We start from the raw sequence: 24612 nt of genomic DNA, 5'->3' as shown, positions 1-24612 counted from the left end.
CTAAAATAAATTGCTGTCCCAAACAATTTCATAGAATCGATTTCAAACCTTTTTCTACTAAGCCCTTGATTTAACAATAATTCTATTCAAACACGTAACAACAAATATATATTTTATTCAGTGTCGTACTATCATATACTTATATTATATATATATATATATATATATAGTTGAATGAAGAAATAAGGTGAAAAAAAAATCTCTGAATATTATATTTTATCATTAAAATACATAATTTTGTTTTTATATAATGTACTTCAACTGTAAAATAATAAACTACTTATGAAAAACGTTTTACTACAATATATTATACTTGATGATAAATTATGTTTCACATATTATATTAAACGTATAACAATTATGCGATTTTATACCAAACAATTTGTTCTTCGAGTATTAAATATTAGGTTAATATAAAAATGATCTTATTGTAATAATTCCATTAAAACCAAGATTATATTATAATATAGGTGTTTATAATTTTTCAGATAAAATGCACATCCAGGAATATTTGTTAGTTGTTCATTTTAAAGATCGTTTATATATACGTTCTAAAAGTGTATATAGTATCAACAATATAAAATCGGCTTTCAGACCATATACACATCCGGAAACATTTTGAAATTAAATAGTTTCATACCATAAACAATGGCAAGTCGACGGTGTACGGTTTATAAAATAAATAAAATATTAGAATCTGAGAACATTTCATATACGCTCAGATTCTCAGAAAATATACAACAATAAGACTAAACCAATGTAACATTGTCCGAAAGATACGGCGTTAAATTTTTATTAAAACAATAGGTCGTCGAATAAAAGTGTGGATTAAAAATAACGTCCAAAGCCGTTTTAACATAAATAAACATTAGCATTTAGTATTTAATGGTGCGATTGGTTTAAGTGACTTAGTAAAATCTTTTTTGTGATAATTTTAAAACGGAAAGTAAATAAAAACGTTTGAAACGTATATGCAGTATATATAGTCGTCGGTAATGCGTAAATCTCGCCAAACGATCATAGATATATGTGTATATATATATACATTATACGATTGGCGATTGCTGTAATAAATGTTGAACCAATATAACGACTGGTCGGTGGTAAATTTGACATGGTAATATAAATTTGTTGAAGATATTCCATAGGAAAAATAGAGAACGTTAAGATGGTTTAGTTTATCTGGCGTAATATATACAATTACAAAACATTGTGTTTTGTAATTATTATATTTACGTACGTGTTACTGAGAACATGATTAAATCTGACATAATACAAAAAGCCAACATGAGTCATTAGTCAAAAATCTGTACGATTTCTGCTTATATTTTTCAATAAGTGTTTTTTTCAATTTCAAGATTTTATTGGTAGTTATTTAACAATTTTAAACTTAACCAAATTGTACAAATAATAAGTGTTCATTTTTCACTTGTAAAGGAACTGAAACTTTCTAAGTTTCTTTACAGCCCTAAAAAAATATTTTCCGAAAACAAATGTACCTATAATAAATACAACCTTTAAAAAATACATTTCAGCTAATCACTTCAAATTTAAAATAGTTAAATTTGATTTTATATCTACCAATAGAGAATTTTTTGGGAAATTGAAGTGTCTACGTTTAACGATGGATTCGACAAAATAAATTTTATCAATCTTACAACAAGTGTTATTCTGTTTCATAACTGACAAAAAAAATGAAGTATTCAAATTTTAAAGCTTATTATTCTTTAAATATTTATTTATTCATTATTTTACATATACTAAAAATACTAACAAAATGAATAAATACAATGCTTTCTAAAAACATTACAATCGTCTTTTCACTGTGGATTTTAACGTTAAAATAACTTACAGCCGTATTTTATTAGTTACTAATACTACTTACTTACAACACAAAAATATACAATATGAATATATGCTTAGAAATCAATTTAAAATAATAATATATACTTATATTATAAAACTTATAATATAAGAATACCGCGGTCATCAGTATAAAGTTTTATTTCCAGTTTTAATATCTTCGAGATAGATACTTATCTAATCATAATAAATATTAATTTTAAAATTGGATAAGAGAGATAATAGTAATATTATATATTATATACACATAATATAATAATATTGAAATCATAAAGAATATAAAATATTGTACCTACTAATGTCACTTAAATCGACCCAGCGGTGTATTTTTTGTATTATACTAAAACGGAAATGTTTCGGTAGCCTACAATACGGTCACTCGTATTGTCATAATGCCAAGATTTAGTATTTTGTACTAACGATGAAAAGAAAAAAAATTAAAACAAATAATTGGTTTTTTAGGAATAATAGTCTCATACTAATCTTTTATAAAATTCAATTTTTGAACCAGAAGTCAATTCAATCGTTGTAGTAATGATTATATCAAATATAATAATGACGTATGGTCGTATAGTTTGAATAAGATATTTATCGATTTATCTCTAAATCGTTTTTACTCCGTGATATTATATTATTAATCGTAATAAATAATAATACAATATATTCTTACGGGCGGTGCTTTATTTTTTTTTTTTTTTTGTGATTCTATAAATCCGCCTTTTTATATAACGGTAATTACATTAATAACATCATAAGCACGAGCGTTAAAATAATACAATTTATTGTCATTTGTCGGTTACGCACATTTTATACTTACATTGTATTATTGTAATAATGTATTATTTCAGATATTAAATATGATAAATAATATACAAGAGGTTGTCACAAGCTATAATAGTATTATATGTACACCCATGGTGTTCTCCAACAGCACTATATAGTTCTACGGGAAAACAAGGTGGTCCACCTGTACACATAAACACGCCGATACATTTACGGCCAGTGGCAGCTGCACACCGGGCAAAGGTCTTATAATAAAGATATAGTCGATATACATGTTACTTTTATACGTACAACGTTGCATTTGTGTACATTTATATACACTATTGCACATAAATCTCGAAAGCCCAAACAACGAGTATACACAAATCGTTCTATCGACGATCTCTTGGAATATGGATTCGATGAGGAATCCGATAGGCAAAAACCACGGACAAACCGCCGCCATGGGTTGGTCGGTCGGTCGGTCAGTCAGTCGGTTGGACGAATGAACGACGCTCGCAACATTTTACCCGGTCGGTTTTTGCGGTCGATGCGGTGGTGCGATGACGGTGGTTCGTCTAGAGAAGAGCACAATGCATATTTCTCACGCGCTGGAAACCAACTCGTTCAAAAATATACAAATACACACATTTTTGTTTTTAAATTATAATTTGAATTAAAAATTCTATACAAAAATGCACACTACGTTTATGCATATACTAAGAGTAGGTATTGACATAAAAATGGTTCATTAAGAAAACAGCAAAACTTTAATTGATTAATTATATATTATTATTTTCAATTCGGATTTGTTTGTTATAAGATATCGTATTATTATAGTGAAACGTCGCGAAAAACCATTTCGTTTTCATGGATTCACAGTTATTAATTCCATATACGAATAGCATATAAGCCTTCCCGTAGATCCTATTTTTAGTTATCTCAGCCTGGTATGAACCACACACATTGTTATATAAATTGTGTAGAATTAAAATTACTGATATATTGTTCCTGATTTCTACAAACATATAAGATTATGAAACAATAAGAAAATAACTGCATGTCTTCACGTCGAACAAACAAAATTGATAGGCTGATACTAATGCCTAACCAAACCTAATAACTTGTGATCAACCGTATGAGTCATAAAAACGTATAATAGGTACTCGTTGTTCTTTAATACTCAATTCTATATAATATGATTATAAAAATTAAACAGCTTCCACGTATACTCTCATCGTAAATAATTACAGCCCACCAATCCCAATGTATAATCCTATTTCGATAAAAAATATTGTAAAATAATAACCCTATGTAGCTAACCTAACGCCACAATTCATACTCTAAGTATATGAAAAACGATTTTATATAAGGATATAATATGTTGTTATCGCGTCTCAAAACTATAGCCCACCCGTTAGTGGTCATTTGTTTTTTTTTTAAATATCCAATAGGTATTGCGTAAGTGGAGGAAGAAAGTGTACATATAATATCTACTTTCAAAGGTGTGTTTATTTCCGATAAGTTTTCAAAGAAAACATGTTTACACGTGGTTTAAACAAAGCGGTCTGTACATGAAATCTTATCGAGAAGAAACGGTATCGCAAGTCTCTGAAATCATTAATACTACGATTCGCAACTATTTGGTATATTTATTTCAAATATTTATAACGCAGCAATTTCGGAACATCGCGTGTACGCAAGGAACTTTTCCTTTTCGTTTTGGGTTTTTGACGCAGATGTGGCGATCGTCAGACCACGCGCATTGTATTTGAGCAACGTGTTAAAAATGTAGAACGGAAAAAAAATGCAAAACCATTATTTATTCATAAATATAGGTACTCAGCTATAATAGTCGTTTTGCAGCCGGGCCCTTTCTGCAGCAATCTGCGATTATATGAGACGCACATATCGTAGGATCGTACCTGTGTAAAAACGATGCGCGGAGACTGCGTGGACCGTTAAAAAGCCATAATACTATGTATTATATATTAATAAAACTCGTGAGTGGTGTATAATAATAATAATAATAATATCATATATGATATGACGTGCGTTGGTGTATGTGTGTATGTTGCACATTGTTTAGCCGAGTGGGTGGCGGTGCCGCCGTCCTTAGAATTTTACGACCTTATTAATATGCCACGCCGTATATAATATCGTATGAGGTTATTACGCTGGTATGTACGATGCGAAAAAGCAGTAATAATAGGTATACCCTGAACCTTACCATGCGACCTGTATATATCGTACAAGTGATCGGACAGGCGGGTTGTGAGCACGATTCGTGTCTTTAATTCTAAAACAGATATACACATGGATACATTGGAAAATAGAATATTATATTTACCCCCGCCGTGGACAATAAATCTCGATCCGTTTCTTGTATGGATTTTTTATTCTTCATCGTCTTACGTCAATTTATGTTATATTTACGTATATTCTCGTGTATCGTCATTATTATACCCATACATATTACATGTCGACACCGTGCAGTATGCGTACTATATTGTATATCTTACTCTTGTGATTCTCAACGTCATACGCGAAATAAAAAAATAAATAAAAGCTGCGTATAAAATATTCGCCAGGCGTATATTTTCTCCTAATGACACACACACGCACGTACTTACCCCCGTATACCCGACCATACTGCCCCCCATGTTGGTCATTTACCACCCGCAGCAGCCACCCAACAACCATCATAATATTTTTCCTGGGAAATCTGCTGACCGGTTGAAATATTATTATGTACCGTCGACCTAAGGCCCGAACCGTACATATGACATTTTTATGTTATATATGTATACCAATAATGTCTATATTTATGTAATTTATACACGTATGTATATTATAATAATATAATCATAACAATGTGTGATGTGCAACGAGGCTCGTATTTACAATCGATCGAAAATCTTCGCACGGTGAGATCAGACGGACGTGACAGAGATTACCAATAATGATGGTTTTTTGATCCATGCCAGTAAGCTCAGTGCAATGGAAAAATTCAAATATTAGACTTAGATGTCCGGTTAAGTATAAGATATTCAGTGAGGATCGTAAACTCTGCAGTAGGTGAGTATATATAAATATATATAATTACCATAATCTGTAGTTACCATAGTCATGGATAATAACATAATAAAGATCTCAAGTATATTTAAATGACAAGGATTCAAAATTTTCAGTAATTATTAGGTTTTATTATCTATTAAATACTTACAAAGTAGATAAATCAAGTTTTACATTATTAAGTGGCTGTATTCGTAGTCGAACGAAGATCAGTAGCAATATAAAAATTGTTGATGTCTATACACTACGCTATAATTTATAGCGCTCTTACATCATGTGTATCTACAATTATGTATTTGAAAGGTATGACGTTTATGGTGACTCGAAAATTTTAATAATTAATTTCAATCAACTATCATTTATAATTTCTAAAAATATCGGTAGGATCTCACTATCTTATCCCTTGTATAGTCGTATAGCAATGACACCTTTATACTAGCGGTTATAATAGGACGATTTTAATAATATAAAAGGTCCTACGACGTCCGACGAAGACATAATACAATTTCAACGGACTGCAGCTTAATCTCGCCTATCACGCAATTGTTATTATATATTATTATTAATAGAAAGAGCTAAAAGGTATATCTATAGCGTGACATCATGTATATGAGACGATATTCACCTACCAATTTTCTCATCATCATCTTTGGAGATCTATTATACGACACGATTTACATAATGACATATTGCTTAAACATAACTGAGGTTAAGATTTATGTATACCGTACCTAAACTTATAAAGTTATAATCATGTCCATATACGCATAATATTAGCACTAGTGATGGTGGTGCTATTCTATCGTATATTACTCAGTATATAATATAGTATATTGTATTTAGAAACATATTTATATTTTATTGTACCTAACGTCGTTATAAAATAATATAGGTGCCTACTACAGTATTCCAATTTTTCACAAAAATCGACCTTTTTGTTTACCACCTGCAGTTCAATAATAACAATATATTATACTTCCATTTTCTAAACGTTTCCATAAGAAATTTAAATTTTTAAATTTTGGAAATCCTTTATTTTTTGAAAATTATGTGAATTTAGTGATGTATTAAATATGGACGGTAAAAAATCATAAATTCCATGTTGTTATACAACAACACAATACAAATGTATATGAAATAAATTATTTACCTACTTTAATAATATAGAAAATATTACCAATTTATATTTTTTAATAAATAAAAATCATATTTGAGTAATAATTAATTTGTATAAAAAGCAACGATATATAGACGAATGGGTACTATCACTTTGGACGAAAAGTTGTTAGAGATTCTTTTGCTATTTTAGGCAGTATTACTGTGCACAATCTTTAATCTTCGCCATCGTCCACGTTATTCATCAATCAAGCGATCATATGCAAATGATTTAACACATCACAGTATTATATAAAAATCAAGATTATTTTATTTATTATTATTTTTTTTTTATCATACTTGGTAAAATGTTATTGATATGGTCACAGATAATAAAATACTATTTTATAGAATCTGTAATATCGATATAATGAATAAATTAGATATATTAATCAAAATTATCAATTAAATTTTTCAATAAATTGTTTAAACGACATTTTTTTTAAATCTTGCTTTTAGTTTTATTGTGATAAATAGTTAATGGTTGTTAATTGTTTAGGGCTTAAATTGATAAAATTTGAAAACTTTTTAATTCTTAAGTGTTATTTACTTTTTTTTTATATGATGTGGAATTATATTAACAATACAAAATATATTGAAAATTAGAATTAATTATTATTCTTATAATCTACGTGGTGCCGTGATCTATAATATAATTTATAATTCTAATAATAAAAGATTACCGAAATATAAAACTTAAAATTTTTCATGTTAGAATATGAAAATGAATACTTTTTATTATTTACTAGCGATAAACGGACTTAGTGGTAAACAAAAAGGGACATTTTGATTAAAAAACGTGACATTTATATAATATTATATGTATAGGTAATATATAATACACTTCCGTATAATGATCTATCTAAAATATTTAAAACTGTTTGATTGTCTTCTATAGATTAAAACTACTAGACTGTTTTCAATAAAAGTTATATGAATATATTCCTTGAAATTTGGACGGTGTTTATAGCTTATATATTCAACCCCAAAAGATTGCTATAGGATGGTTAATTAGCTCACACATAATTTTATGTTTAGTTCACGAAAATTTTTATGTTTATTTAAATATTTATATATTGGTTACATATTATTATATTACTATTTTAATTATTAGAAATAAGGCATAAATTTATTTTTTAAAAATGTAAATCAAATATTAATAAACACTTAAAATTATAATAATTACTTTTATGATTTACTTTCTTAATTTTGGAAAAATGTTCGATAAGTAAATACATTAAAACAAATCCCAATATTAACGATATTGGATTTACTTAGCGGTTTCTAAACACTTGTTGAATTTCTCTCCAGTTTTTTTATGTATTGTGTTTACATTAAAATTATGTTCAAAATCTAGATCATAAAATCATAAAAATAATTATTGTAATTTTGTTTGAATTATGTATCTCAACTGAAACAAAACGGAAAATGATAGAAAGATAGATTTATTTAAGCTTGGGTGAAGTATATATGTAATATATTATTATATTATTTCAACAATAGGTGTTCCAGCTTAAAGACACAAGCAGTTAGGCTTATTATCATATAGCTTTTTTGAGAAAATTTCGTATATTAACTATGTTATCTTAATATAATGGGTATAGTAGGCACGTAAAAGAATTTTATTCTTATATACGTTATTGTTTCAATAAATCAATAATTATAATATATAGGTTGTCATTTTAAATAATAATTATAAGCATACGTTAATCATGACGAGTTAACGACCATTATTGTATTATGCGTACCTACATAGGCAATGACCGTTTGAAATATTACATAACATTATAATAATTAAAAACTAGCATACTATAGTAATTATACACATAGAATAACAAAGGTCTTACTTGAAAATTGAGTTATTAATTTGTAACGTTTCTCAAAACGATAAAATAATGTTAATAACTAATTATTATAATCGACTATTTACAACCAAGTGATTACTGATTAAAGTATATAGTTTTATCTAATGCCGTTCTAAATAAATTATTATTATTATGGTATCTACAGTGTATGGACACAATAGATACAGAACACTCAGAACAACGAATTATTGTTAACACTCTTATAGACTTTAAGTCCATTAATGAGACGGTCGACCGTTCGTGAAAAGTTTAAACACATCAGACTTGCGCTCCCTCGTGCGGTATCCACGAATCGTCGCTGTTAAATATGTAGAAAATAGCAGGGGTTTCGTTAAGTAGATTAAGCCGGTTCGATACATCCTGCCCCTGTGGCAATAAGAATTTATTTCACCCCTGCACCGAATACGTACGGGGGGCTGTTGCCACCAAGTTTGTATTGCAACACTAACAAACAACATATATTATATTGAGATTATGACACTGTTATACCACATATAATATTTTTATTTTGTCAACAACACTAGTTAACAACATCTTTGTTATATTACATAGTATACGATACACAATGTTATATATGTGTGGTTTATTCGTATAATTGATGTTATAGGTAAATAATAAAATTATATATATATATATTTTTAAAATGTTTTCAAGAGTCAGATCGTTAAACGAAAAAAGTCGTAAGTGTTATAAAGTGATATAAAACCACCGTCATCGGTTTGTTCATTTATTTAGTCACATAATATTTTATACCTACGCTTCATCAGACTACCAACACCGATATGATGTACAAATACGTATAACTTGTGACATTTTAAATATATAATATACAAATATTATATTGATTAAAAATTTGATAATATATTAGAGTATAATTTTTAAATTGTTTAAGAAGTATATGAATATTAGAATTTTTAATTCAAAAATGCTGAAAAAGTTATCCATTTTAGGGTTTTTGTAAAAATCAGATAAGTTCTAAATGTCTATAAAAGAAAACACTTTAATTGAATCTTATTAAACTGTCATAATAGACAATAGGTATAGCAATTATGACCCTAAATAAAATTATATTTCAAAATGTTTACTTTGTAAAACGTTTGATGTACAAAATTTAATTTTTTCATTTGATATAATTTTATTGCACAGTCTTCTGGTAATATGTACTTCCCGTTTGGCGTAGTATATTAGAATAAATTTCCGTATGGTCTTACCCCATAACGTTTCCATATCGGTTCCATGATGACATAATATATTATATGTATATATATATATATATATCTACATCGGAATATAACTTCGTTAAGACCACCTTTGTTCCGCCGTATTACAAGATAAGTAACTACTTATTATAGATAAACTCAGAAAATTTAATGTTCAACCAGAACAGACTTTTATAAATATCGTGTGTATTATTATGTGATAAGCACTTTAATGCATTTAACTTGAAATTTTAATTGAACTATAGCTTAGTAGAATAGTATATCTCTATAGGTTCAAAATTATAAATGACTAATTCAAAACAAGCGTAAGGAATCATTTAACATTTAACGCAGCAATTAGAATTTTTAACATGGATTTTATCCAATTTTTGAAACTTAAGATTTTCCTAGTTGTTTTTGACTTCGTATTATATCACCACATATTCGCGATTCGTGCAGCTTAAACGTTTTGCTTGAGTTGTGTGTTAAGAGTAGGAAAAAAAAGATATACAAAGCGTGTGGTGACATAGAGGTAAAAATAAATAAAAGATGACTAGGTTTATAGACGGTAAAAGCCGAGTCATGTTAAACCAATTGCATTCAAAAACCATTCGAATAGGCGAGATATTTCACGATATTGACTTTTCATTCACGGACAGATTACATAATACAACAAGAATGTTCGGTGCACCCGCATGTGCGTACTATCATTTAAATATGGCGCAAGATATTTTTTTTTTAAATTAAACGTAATACGTCAGCGGAGTGAAATAAAATAAAGAGAGTAAAACGCGAAAAATGATAAGTAGCTACGGGGTGTATTAACACACATCTGTCTCGTAAAATGTCGTCTAATTTTTATAAAGACAATTATTTATTTTAATAACACTCTTGAAGGTTCCGAATTTCTAATGCGATCGACAATCATTTTAAATTATATTATAATAACATTGTTGACAGTTATTTTAAAATAAAAAAAAAACCCTATATACCTACTTGTACATTAAAATATCTTCCCTCATTCAGTAGGTCACTGTTTAGATATAATTATAAATAATATTATTAATGATTATCACAACCAACGTCAATAATCGAAACTTCCAACCCTCCAGACCACGTTCCCCTCCTAAAAAAAAACATTTATTGAACATTGATTTTAACCAATAAATTTGATCTGTAGCCACTACAAAAACAAGATCACAGCATTGAGTCGAGTTTTGTACTTTTTATATACTTATATTATGATAACAACAACACAGAATTATTGCCAGTCAATGTGGAAGACCAACCACTGGCTATATAATATATTATATAGATACAGTGTGGCATCGCCGGTTGAGGATGGTTTACAGTACAGTGGATTCCCATCCGAGTTTCACTAAAGGTGACAGGATTAATAATGCTTGCGATTGTATTGTAAATAAATTCCTTTTTGGCTGCCCGCCGCAAGACCACCCTCCCGACGTTTTTCTCCAAGCGCAACCACTCCCCGCCCGTCTACATGGTTACCCCACTCACGGCAGGCCACCTCGTCCACGACTTATATCCGAACAACAGATGGTTTAGATTCCGGGACCTTTTCGACAATAAAACCGACACCGTGGAATTAATTTTTTCCCCACTCTAATTACATCTCGACGGCAACCGTTTGTTTCATTGTTTTTGTATTACACACACACACAAACACATACAAACATACAAGCACGCATATACTGATATACCGGATGATCTATTTAACGCATGATACTCATAATTTCAAAAACTTTTAACGTATTTGAAAAATAAATATTTTCATAAACTTAAAACATTAAAAGGTACATGATATTTTTTTTATCAAATACGTATATTATTATCTATTACTATTTTTCAGTATCATGTTTTTTTTATGATAACAAATATTTTTAATTCCTAATTCCAATGCAAAATATTTTTTTTAGTACCTACTTCTTGTATTTGAAACGGATAATTTATTAGCTAAAGCTTTTAAGTTTTTTCTTAGTTTAGATGAGTGCAATAAATTGATGGTACATAAATACCCCACAATATGTTGGTCAACTACTCCGCTCATCTAAATTTTAAATACTCATTAAGTCATAACTAATAAAATACTTGTCAAAAATTTGATTTTTATAGATCCAAATACTATTCTATACTGTGGTAAATGAAATATAAAATATACGTATCATTCATAGTAATATAAATCTCAAACAAGTAAAGTGATTAAAAATTGTAAAAAAAAAAAATGTTATTTTGTAATAACGTAGGTTTATTTTAATTAAATGTTTTCAAAAATATTAGTGTTTTTTGAAAGTATATGAATCTTACTTCAAATGGATCACACCGTATAATATAAAAATACTCAAAAACACCCTTTTCTGCAGTACTTGTGGAACCGTCCACTTTGCTTTTCGACATAATTGTGCTGTTATATAGACACCCAAAATTACGAGCCTCTCAAGCGCCTTGGAACCATATCTCCGGAATTATTATTATTTAAGTGATAAGAAACGTCATCTTCAGAAAATTATCCGAGAACAGTGATATCTCTGAATTAAATTATATAAAAACTCGAAATCCAAAATAATAGACTAAAAAATAATATTAAAGCAATTATTATTTTTTTATATATATTTTAATTGTTTTCAACAAATTTATAATTATTGTCTGTAATCTCATACACTTTTACAGTATCTATAAATTACGAAGTGAATCAAAATACAATAATCTGCATTATAATTATTAAATTTTAATTAATTTAGTTATAGAAGTATTTCTGTACTACATTTATAAGATCTACTTGATCCATATTTGGTGTATTCATTTTGTAATACATAATATTTAATAAAATATATTTTGATTGATTATTATTGCAATAAATGAAAAAAACAATTGAATTATCAAAAACGTTTTAATAGTTTGATTGTCATGAAATTATATTATAGCATATCATTTCAAACATCAACTCCATTAAGTTAAAGTTTTAATTCATTACGAATCAAACAATATAGAGCTATAATTAACTTAAAATTATTCAAATATAACAGAATTATGCTTTATGCTTTATTAAATATAAATATATAAATATTATAATATTTATAGTACGCCTAATTCTTTACTACGTTTTAATTGATATGTTCTGTTAAATTAAAACGAGTTTTACGCTTTTTAACTCATTATTATATACTTCTATAGTAAAACGTTCAACTCATTCTCGTGGTACAATATGCTTTTAAATATTCAGTTTAAAATTTAAAAAATAGATTAAGAAAATCGTATTATATATTTTAATAAAACAAAAACTTTATTTATAGCATTCTGCATTCATAAAATACTTCTGTTAACCTTGTCTAATATATTTATAAATAAATACATTTTAAACGATATTTTTATATATTTTATATGTTTTATACATACAATAAATTAAGTTATAGCTTTACTGAAATGCTATACTAAAAAATATAATTTTTTCAATCTATTGTTTCAAACTCAAAATATAAAAACAAATAGCACCACATAAATGAATGAAAAATGTTACCCTAAAATTATGTGTCACACTATTTTTAAATTATCAGCATCACCTAGTGACTAGTACCATTATGATACCAACAACTGTAAAAATGATGTGGCATATAATTTTAAATAAGACTTATTTATATTTTTTAACCTAGTATAATAATTTTTTCGTTATACCCATCTGGTAATTAGACTTGTACTTCACGTATATTAATTTTACTTTTATTTGAAACATTCTGTAGATACATAATATACTTAATGGAATACATTTTAGATTTAAAATAAAATGTACCTAGGAAAATTAGATATCAGAAGTAATTATAGTTTATTACAATAGTTACTTTATTTTGTATACCAATGCATTTATACCAATTGTACTAACGTATATTAAATTACAATAATTAATGTTTTTTTAAACCAACTTAGTAAAATCATAAAAATAAAACCAATAATAAAATTATAAATTAGTTTATATTTCATTAAATAATAAATTTTTTTTTTTTAAATTTTAATAAGTCTATATTTATATTACATTAATATAAATTTATATATATATATATTTTAATTTATTTTAGAATTTTAGTAGCAACTATTATAGTTCAACAATTACAGGTAAATTTATAATAAAAAAAAAATGTATAAGAATTTAAAAAAATGTTATTGTTTAGTTTTGACGGTTACTAAACATGAAATTCAAATGTTGTATGACATTTTAAATATTCAAATTTGAAATACGATTGGGTGGAAAATATTTTCAGGCGGTACACAATTTCCTTACTAAATTTGTCTTACAATCAATGTCTGCAATTACACAGACATTATAATACGCTATATTTCCACCAAATATCTCACTCATGACCATCCCATGCATATAATATATTATGAACACGAAATTCGAATTTTATAACACGCACAAAGTAATAACACTATATAATCGTGTTTGCAAACGATTCTGATGGATTTCATTTTAAAAAATAATAATAATTTTTTATAAACATTTCGTTCACAGTTATTGTAAAAATCTAGCCCAATGTTATATTAATAATGTTATAATGTTATTTTTTTTTTCATATTGCATGCTATAGTACAACTTTATACCAATTTCCGGTGTTAAAGTAAATTTCATAAAAAAAAAATAAAGATTTTTCAACTATATATAATATTGATGTTTATAGTTCTGGACTTCTGGTGACCTTTTAATGAAAATGGGTCTTTTCACAAAATAGTCATCCAACCACCACTATTCGTGAACATTATCCATTTTGTGAAATCTATTTTTAAACGGTTCTACTACAAAATAACATTTCTATCGGTTTCATAAATAAAAAATATATTTGAAAATAAACTATCCAATGTTCAAACATCATATTATGTGAGAATCACAGTTAACTATATTTAATTTATTATGTATAATTGTTATACAATTTTTAATATTTAACGCATATTTTAATAATTTATTAACTAAATTCATAAAAATTAAAGATTATGTATTTTTATTTTAATATTTCTAACGTAAAATAAAAATGTTATGAATCACATAAACTTAGTATATGATTTTAAAATGTATGACTTTGGGAGTTAACAGTTACCATAAACTATGTAGGTTCTGTTTATTGTTTATTATTCAACAAGACATCAACCTACGCAACATAATAACAAACGTATTCGTATATTAATTATCGATTGTATACAGCAAAAGACTAATAATTTTATTAAATGAAATAATTAGATATCATTACCAATACTAATAATAGGTACTATATTAATTTTATATTACAATAATTAACGATAACAGTAAAGTTTAACGCATACATTTCTAATTAATCTCATTCCTAATTTATTATAAAACAAATATTTTACAATGATAATAAAATTGTTTGCGCTATTGAATCAAAAATGCAATAAACTTTTGATTATCCATTACCAACTTTATGCTTATTACACGGTTTTAAAACCTTTTCGAAAATACAAGTATTAGATTAGTACAATAATTCTGAGAATTTCCGGCACTGCGCAATATACAATAGTTAATATAGTTTACCTATTTAATAAATAGGTACTCTTGAATACAAATTTATATAAGACACTGTAACATCTTTAAAATTAAATTGATTAAAATTAAGCACAAAAACATTAAAAAAATAATACCTATATTTTGATGACATTATATTAATATTATGTACATTATTGGATACATTAAAAATAAGTGTAAAATATTCTATACATCAATTTACAGTTTCAGTGTCTCTGTATTTATATAGTAATAATATATTACAGATATTAGGTAAACTGACCTAAAATATGCAGATCTTGTAATTTAAAATCACTATAGTAACAAATTGTTAAGAAATTAATTTATTAAACTAACATATTAACTACATGTTGTCTATTATATTTTTATATCATGCCTAAGGATTGGGTGTAAAGGATGACGCATCTACAAATCTCGAACAAAACAATTCACTTATACCACAGTAGACAATACAATATAATAACGCATAGTATAAATTTGTTAACAACTTTTCACGCCAGCATATTGAGTTACAGTTTAAGTTTGAGTCATTATATTATGTGTTTTTGTTATATCTTTGTATAATATTATAATTATATATAGTTAGTGTAATGTTTTGCATTCGTACCATAATCCAACACTGCATACTTATTTAAATGTAGGTATTTAATTTTGTTTTTCAATGGTTTACGCTCTATCCTACACATATAATATTAAAAACTGTAAACTATATAATGCAAAGATCGAGACAAATGTTAAAATGTTCATGTTTAAATACAATATCATACTTCACAGATACCCACGTCCACATTATGTTTAATTATATCTGCAATTTTATTTTAATTATATATTCTATAATGTTATAATTACACGTGTTGTATCCACACACGTTTGGATATCACGAAGAATTTATTTATTGTAATTATGCACAAAAATATTTGCATATGTTCTCGGTCCAAACAAAAAATGATGTAACTGTACAATATATAATAAGAGCGATAAAGACTAAAATAACTGTGCATCATCATTCATCCACTAAAGCTCTATAAATTATCTACTAATCAATAGGTCCTTTGTTGCGTCGACATACAGGCATGTCAGCGAATAAACAATTAGCAGTGTTTACAGTAATCATCGATAACGTTTAAACAAACGAAATCTGTTTTCGCTCACTGAATGTAGCCAAAGACAAATATTTGAGTGGGCTTATGGTCTTACGAAAATATATTCAACGTTATTGACGTATTTTAATTTTATGATTGATATAAATAAATTCAAATTTAGCAGGTGTACTAACAATACAGAAGTTCTTTTTCGTGGTATTCATACAATATATAGATTGTAATAATATTCTCACCAATCTGGAATACAATTAATAATAACAATAAACCAAAAGTGATAAATGTATGCACGAATTAGTATATACAACGAGTTTAAATACAAATATGAGACATGAGGTTTAAATTTATTTTTGAAGTACCATTATTTAAAAAAAAAGAATTCATAAGCTTTTAAATGGAATATAAATAGCAAAATAAAAAGAAAGGTCTTGAGAAACACACATTTTTTAATAATTTTATTTAAAATTTAAAAAGTTTCGATTTCATAAAAACTGTATAGGCCCTATCCATGTAAATAAAAATTTAAATCGTTAAACTTTACATCATTAGTTTTGTATGACAAAAGTTTTGTACAGCAAAATAACTTTCAAAACTATTATAACCCTTCTGATACAATATAAATAGCAATATATAACCCTTTTAAACTAACGTTCAATGTATCTCTTTGAAATAGCCCATTTAAGTATATCGATGGGGTATTATTAACTGATTATTTAATACAACCAATATTGGATTACACAGTTAAATTTTGGGTATAGTAAATACCAAACATGCACAAGAACTCATTGATATAGCCAATATAGGTACATTTCAAACATCAAACGTTTTAGATGGTGCGCATTATATACATACATATAATATGTATTACGAGTGCCATTTGGAAGTTATAATTATTTTTAAATTCTCAATAGTTATACTATAAATAATATCCGATGTTATTTTAAATTGTAATTTTTTTTGCTGTCATAAACTAATATTTGATATTGCAAATATATTAATAATGTACATAAACATGATTTTAATATATATATATATATATATATATGTGTGTGATGTAATAATACATGCATTAATAGGACAGATCTAATTATATATTCCATTGTCAACTTACAATACCTAGAATATTCAATTAAAGTGCCTGTCTAGTTAGAAGTTATTATTAAATTTAATTTTTTTGTAGATAAATATAAATGTTTAAAGATACATTTTTCAATAATATTAAAATACAAATAGAAAAATAAAATATTTTATAACCATATCTTTACATTAGTGTACGTTAAAAATGAATTACATCATTTTGAAAAAATCACATCATCAAATAGGTGCACCAAGTGAGTATTTTAATTAGGTAAATAAAATAAACTTTACGAACATAATACACAGACGGCAGACCAGTATACCAAGTACTTATAATATAACAATATACAACTGTAACTAACGATGTATTATTGTACACAAGAACTAGTTTTAAACATATATTATTAATTTTTACTATAATTGTATAAACGACAAATAATAATACTAGTGTTCGAAGTATAAATCAAAAACACAGTTATTATAGATATCTAATGATAATTCACATTTATAACTTGTATCATATAAATTAATACTAAGTCATGCAGAACGATAAACTTGACCCACCAAAATAACGATATTATGAATTTAAAACATGCGTCGAAACCGTTCTCGACCTAAAACCCAAACCGACTTAAACGCAATCAATGAATAGTGGTATTCAATATCACCGTATCACACGGGTAATTGAACAGTCAAGCCCATTGACAAATACTTATTATACCATCCAGGTAAAGTTGAATCATCCAAGACATTTGCAATTTATTAATAGCCAGATGTCAGGAAATCTCTCGATCCACCTATATCTGTAAGTAAATGTAAATTAGAGTGCTTTTCGGTCAAATAATGGACGCAATAAAACCCTTGGCCGACAGGAGGTTCAAAAGATCCACATGTAGCGGAGAGCTGCAAGAAAGGCTACAAAGAGCGACGGAATGAAAGCGGAAAGTCCTGCGGAAGGATAGACGAGGGCAAAAGGCGACGAGGGTGCAATCACCCGGTTTTCGTCAGCGTAAAGGTCACCTAATCAGTATGTTCATTTGTTGCTCAGGCACGCCGGCTGTCACTCGCATACATTCCCGAACGGCACATGAGAGAGTAATATGTATAAGGAAAGAAAATAAATGCGAAATGGACAAAGACATAAACGAAAAGATCACTGCCAAATCGGTTATCTTTTAAAAAGATATTGCACGGCGAATAAAGAAAAAAATCCTTTACCATCTATTTTTTTTTTTTTATTTTATACATCGTTTTCCTTAAAGATTATATCACGCAAACGAATCTTCTTATACATTTTTCCTTTATGCTTAAAAGGCTTTGGAAAACCCGGGAGGATCGTTCGGAATTTAAATGAGACGAGATTTCTAACGAAACACTTATTTTTCGCATCTCATGTGTCTCAATCTGTAACGAATTGTTAAAAAAAATTATAACCCTGCACGCAAGAAGCGGACGGTGCACAATTTAGACATTCGTTTAAAAACAAGCTGCGCATCATATTTTATGCTTTACAAAAATTACCATTCCTAATCAGCTCAATCATTTTTTTATGACATTTAATACAAGACGCCAACCTTTCATATTTATAAACTCTAACATACTTTTGTTACAAGTAGCCTAATGACGAATGGCTCAAATAAATCGAATAAGACTTCAAATACAATAAATAATGATGACAAAATGAATCGCTTTATTGACGATCCATTTACATTTTTAGATAATTTTCTTCGTTATCCATACAGCAGATTAATAATTGAATATTACTCCACCCGGTTTTTATGTAGGTAATCAAATAAAAAGTAATATATACAATAATGCATAACATTATTTATATCTAATTCAAACAGTAATCTATTTATTTATGATATTATAAATTCCAGTAAAGTAATGAGAAAAAACAGAATTTACTCCTCCCCAGGAATTGTCGAAAGGAAAAATAAATAAAATTATAATAGTGTATTAACAACTCCGAGATATGCGATCTTTAATATAATTGATAAGTATTTAAAATAATCAAAAGACAAATCCCCTGCAGTCTATAGTATTATCAATCTTAACTTGATTTCAAAATATTATTAACTTCATATATTATACTATTTTAATTTATTATGACAGTATGATACATATATTATAAATTATAACTATAGATTCTTTAGTCGAAGTAAATTACGTTTATAAAGATTATATGTTTTACAATCATGATTCATTTTCATATTTTTATCATTAGAATGCAATAATTTAATGTAAATATTTTTCTGAAACTGATATTATTGAACTAAAAATAAATAAATACCAAATGAAATATACAAAACGATTTCCAAACTAATTAAATACTAAACTATATCATAATTCATAATATTTTACAAATCAATACAGTCTATTGAAAAATTAATATATTATTATATAGCTTGGAAATAAGTATTATATTTAAAATTTTTATCAAAGGACATAATCGGTTTATAAAAGTATATTAACTTTTTGGAAAACACTTTTTGGAGCGATAAAGGTCCCGTACAACTCCTCAATTGTCGTAAAATAAACACAGATGACTCTTTAAAAAAGTTTTTCATCATGGTTTTTACAGTAGTTCTGATTAAATTTGTTAATTCTAATTATAACTATAGACTATAGTCAATATATGTAATAATTAATACCACAACAGATGAGAACTTAGTTAATTTATAGATAATATATTTCATTATTCTTATATGATACTACACAATTTCTTAAAAATAAAGATTTTATAACAGAAGAAAAAATAATTATTTTGTTACATGTATATATATATATAAATATATATATTTATAATTATCAGCTTACAATAATAAATTACGACTTGAAAAATATTGTATAGACTCCATTTTTCTAATTTCAAATAATAAATTATTTTTTTCAATTCGATATAATTTAATTCGTTTAATGTCAATAGATTGCTTCAAATTTAAGATATATCATCAAGATATTTATTATCATACGTAATGTAATGAAATGCCTCTCAACGCCTACCTATATAGTAGGTAATATAATACGTATTAATTATTAATAATTTACTGATTTACTTGATTTATTGATATTTTTAATTATATTTTTCATATTATTATTGGTGTAGTTATATTAATATAAACTTATTCAACCAGTTATTCATTTTTGACAGATCTCAAATTACAACAATTATTATTATTTGTTCGTATTTATTAAACTACTACTATTTACTATTAAATAAAATTATATAATAACTTTAAACATCGTCGTTTTTACAAAACAATGTTGTCGTCCCGTCATCAATAAATAAATTATATCATCTACTAGTTGACACAAATTTTTATTTAGGTGATATTCATGTTTCCTAGTATCTTAATTAAAATATCCACTATTATCCAGTATCCTAATTGTTCAAAATATTGTAATTTTTGGATCATGAGTTCGATATGACAAATTTAAACCATCAAATTTAGGCATTTTAACTACTTGTGTAGCACAATTGCACAATGTTACAAAAACCACCCTAAAAATTTGCACCTATAAGCTTGTTGTATATTGTTGGAACTTTACGAAAATCACATTAATTGGTCTGAACGTATAGGTATAAATCGCAGCGCACATAATTTACAATTATTCATTAGACAATATAGTTTTAAACAGAGCTCATTCAATAAAAGATCTTGGTGTTCACTTTAGTTCAGATTTATCCTTTAGACTAAATCATGAACATATGCTCAGCAAATCTTATAAATTGTTAGGCTTCATTAATCGGAACACTCAACAATTTAATAACCCTATACTACTATAAAAACAATTTATTATTCCCTTGTACGATCTATACTTGAATGTACTTTTTTTTTCTAATATTCTTTAGTGTTGTACATACTAATTATTATATTTTTTAAATGTATTATACTTTATCCATTATTGGTCATTATACCACACTCAAATTTATAAAAGGGCTAGACCCTTTGAAATCCATTGAATTCAAAATGAAATAAATAAATAAATAATTATAATACAATTTTATAAAACAATAATTAATAATCGGAAAATGGACACTAACCTTTGAAATGGAAAAAGAACGTTGAGTTCCGAAGCCGTCCCAAGATCGGTTCCACAGTTCCATATGTGAGCGTTTTCAGGTTGTTGTATCTGATGTCGATAAACTTAAGCTTGTCAAGTCTATGGAACGTGCGGTCGTCGAGTGCAGTCAACCGGTTCTCCGCCAAGTTCAGTCTATGGAGGCTGGGCAGTCCAGAAAATCCTCTGCCGTCGATCGTTTTTATAAGGTTGTCTTCGAGCACGAGCTCCTCGAGGCACACCAACTCGGCGAACGCGTCCGGGCCCACTCGATCCAAATGGTTTGCCCGCATATCCAACCGCTTTACCGACACCAGTCCGAGAAACACGTACCTGGACAACGATCCCGTCAATCTGTTGTCGGACAGGTCGAGTTCCTCCAGTTTCCGTAACTGCTCGAACGCCCCCTCAGCAATATAACTGATGTTGTTCCGGTCCATGTACAACTTCCTGAGCGCGGGCAACCGGGCAAACACATCGTTGCTGATGCTCTCAATGGCGTTGTCACCGAGCGTGACCACGCGCAGATCCTCCATGTACGCGATTGAGTCCCGAGCCAGCTGCACGATGTTGTTTCGAACCAAAGCTAAGTCCTGCAGTCGGGACAGGTTGGCGAACGCATGTGAGTGCACCGTGCCGATGGCAGCGTATACGATCTCGAGCGTCCGGAGCTCGGGCATCCGGGCCAACGCCTCGGTGGGCACGAACGACAGCGTCTTCGACGTGGTTCCGCGCACGTTGAACGTCAGCTTGGTCACGTTGGACTGTGATCCGAACTCGCGCCACACAGCCGATTCGCGGGGCTCGCCGTCGTTGAACACCCAACAGTCGGCCGACGTGGCTGCGTAAGGCTTGGAGTCGTCGCAGTAACAGTACAAATTTATGGTGGTCTTCTGTTCGAGCGCGCACACATTTATTTCGGTGCCGCCAATATTCTTGTCGTCGTCAGAATAGCTACGGATGCCCGGTCTTTGGTTTTTCACTCTCCGGTTCGACACGTAACCGTGGTTGTCGTACACCAGAACCGCAAACACCAACCACAGGGCCACAAACTGTTGTTGACGCGCCATTTCGAAAATCTGAAAAATAAAAATGGTAAGAATCGTAAAACAAACCTATTATTATTATTATAATTATTATTTGCCATCTGTTTGCACTGCAGTATAATTTTCGGTGTACGCTTAACAATTTACAGATTACTGATTTGTCGTTTACATATCGCCTTGAATAATTTTGCTTTGGTAATTAATAGAACGAACACAGGGGCATTAAATACGGACAGGGTTACCAACAGTACGTCTTTTGAGCTTTTAAAATTTGTGTATTCTTTTTTGCTAATTTATATTTAATTTCGACGAACTGCCATATTATGTCGTAATGACCAAACCAATAACTTTGTAATTGTAACATACGATGTATATTATTCGTATTTATATTTAGTCGGCATAGACGTTATCGATGTTATCTTCGCTTTTCCTCGAAATACTTATGGTGTTACTGTGTACAAGTCTCTTGTTGTAGGAAATCGAAATCGATCTATGTATAACATCCAGTTACCTATAATTTAACTGTTTAAGCTCATTATTTATAGTTATTGGTTAGTATTCGACGATTCGCTCTGTTAGTCAAGTCTAATTTGTTACTTTTTCGTGTGCATAATTTGTGAGTTGTGAACTGTAGTTTAAAATGTCTCGTCTATAAATGCCAGTTTAATGATAAATTAATTAAAGAATATCCAATGTTTGAAAAAACTGAAAATAAACACGAGGCTTCCTGTGAAATTTGTAGTTTAATTGATTCATTGGCCAATACATGTAAGACTAACTTAATACAATATTTATTTTTGTCTAAATATTCTAAAAAGCATCAATCAACTAGTGATTCAAAAGCAGTCAATACGCTTTTTGTAACACAAAATACGAAAATCGAATAATTATCTATCAAATATGATATGATCATATTTTGTAATTCGGTATTAAGTATTTCATATATAATTTTAATGTATAAAATGTTATAAAATGTTAATTAAATGAATATTAAGTAAGAAAGCGGTTTTTTCTTATCACCTTCATATATATAATATAATGCACATAGCATATTATTTGCATAGCCACTATTAGTCAAGTTTTAAATAGTAAAGTGCAGACTAGCGGCGGTCATCTCTACATGTTTTGCTTAGTATTCGTTTTACAATAGTTTGTTATAATAACGTACCTCATAATAATCAAATTATTCAACTCGTACTCCGCTATTACTGTGATCAGTGTAATCTACAATACACTGATATCCTCAATAACAAGGTTACTTAGGTAACAGACGACAGTACTGTACCTATTGTACGATATTATTATTATTTCATACAGTAAATAAACTTTTATATGCGTTATTATATTTTATAGAACTTATAAAACTTTATTTTTATTGGTCTAACAACCCGGTTCTGAAGACAGGTTCATGAAATAGGAATAGCTCACCAACAACTCTTTAACTGGATAGGATTAGGTAAAATATCGACACTCATTTAGTTGAAACAACTAAAGAATGTATGTTACTTAACTAAAGAAATATCGGTTGTATGCATTGCTGCCCCTGCCTGTCGATTGACCCGGTGCATTTCCGAGAACCAGCTAAGTACGATGCGCAATATATACGAAAAAATGGATTTCCTATGACAATTATGCCTGTCGATCGGCAATGGCTCTAAAACGGTTTATATCTTATACCTATATAATTTTCTTTAAGTGGCTGTTGTCACGACATAATATTTGTTTTCCCTAAATATTAGTATATATACGTATTATACCTACGACCTACCCCTTTCACCCGACGACGTCTAAAGAGTTTCCTGTCGTGCGAACGACTCACGAATAATTCACGAACAACAGCGATGACATAATAATGAAATA

General features: G+C 28.3%; 1 protein-coding gene across 2 annotated transcripts in view; it reads right to left on the bottom strand.

The window, feature by feature from the left end:
• LOC113548206 (connectin-like) overlaps positions 1-24612 on the bottom strand; it is a 220300-nt gene that overhangs the window by 152316 nt on the left and 43372 nt on the right. For both annotated transcript variants that reach the window (XM_026948961.1, XM_026948960.1), the window contains one exon: positions 21690-22785. In XM_026948961.1, coding sequence (XP_026804762.1) covers positions 21690-22776 — 1087 coding nt within the window. In that variant the 5' untranslated portion in view covers positions 22777-22785. The remainder of the gene's footprint in view (positions 1-21689; positions 22786-24612) is intronic.

This window comes from Rhopalosiphum maidis, chromosome 1 (genome assembly GCF_003676215.2).
Source record: "Rhopalosiphum maidis isolate BTI-1 chromosome 1, ASM367621v3, whole genome shotgun sequence".
NCBI lineage: Eukaryota > Metazoa > Arthropoda > Insecta > Hemiptera > Aphididae > Rhopalosiphum > Rhopalosiphum maidis.
This window is presented reverse-complemented; position numbering and strand designations above follow the sequence as displayed.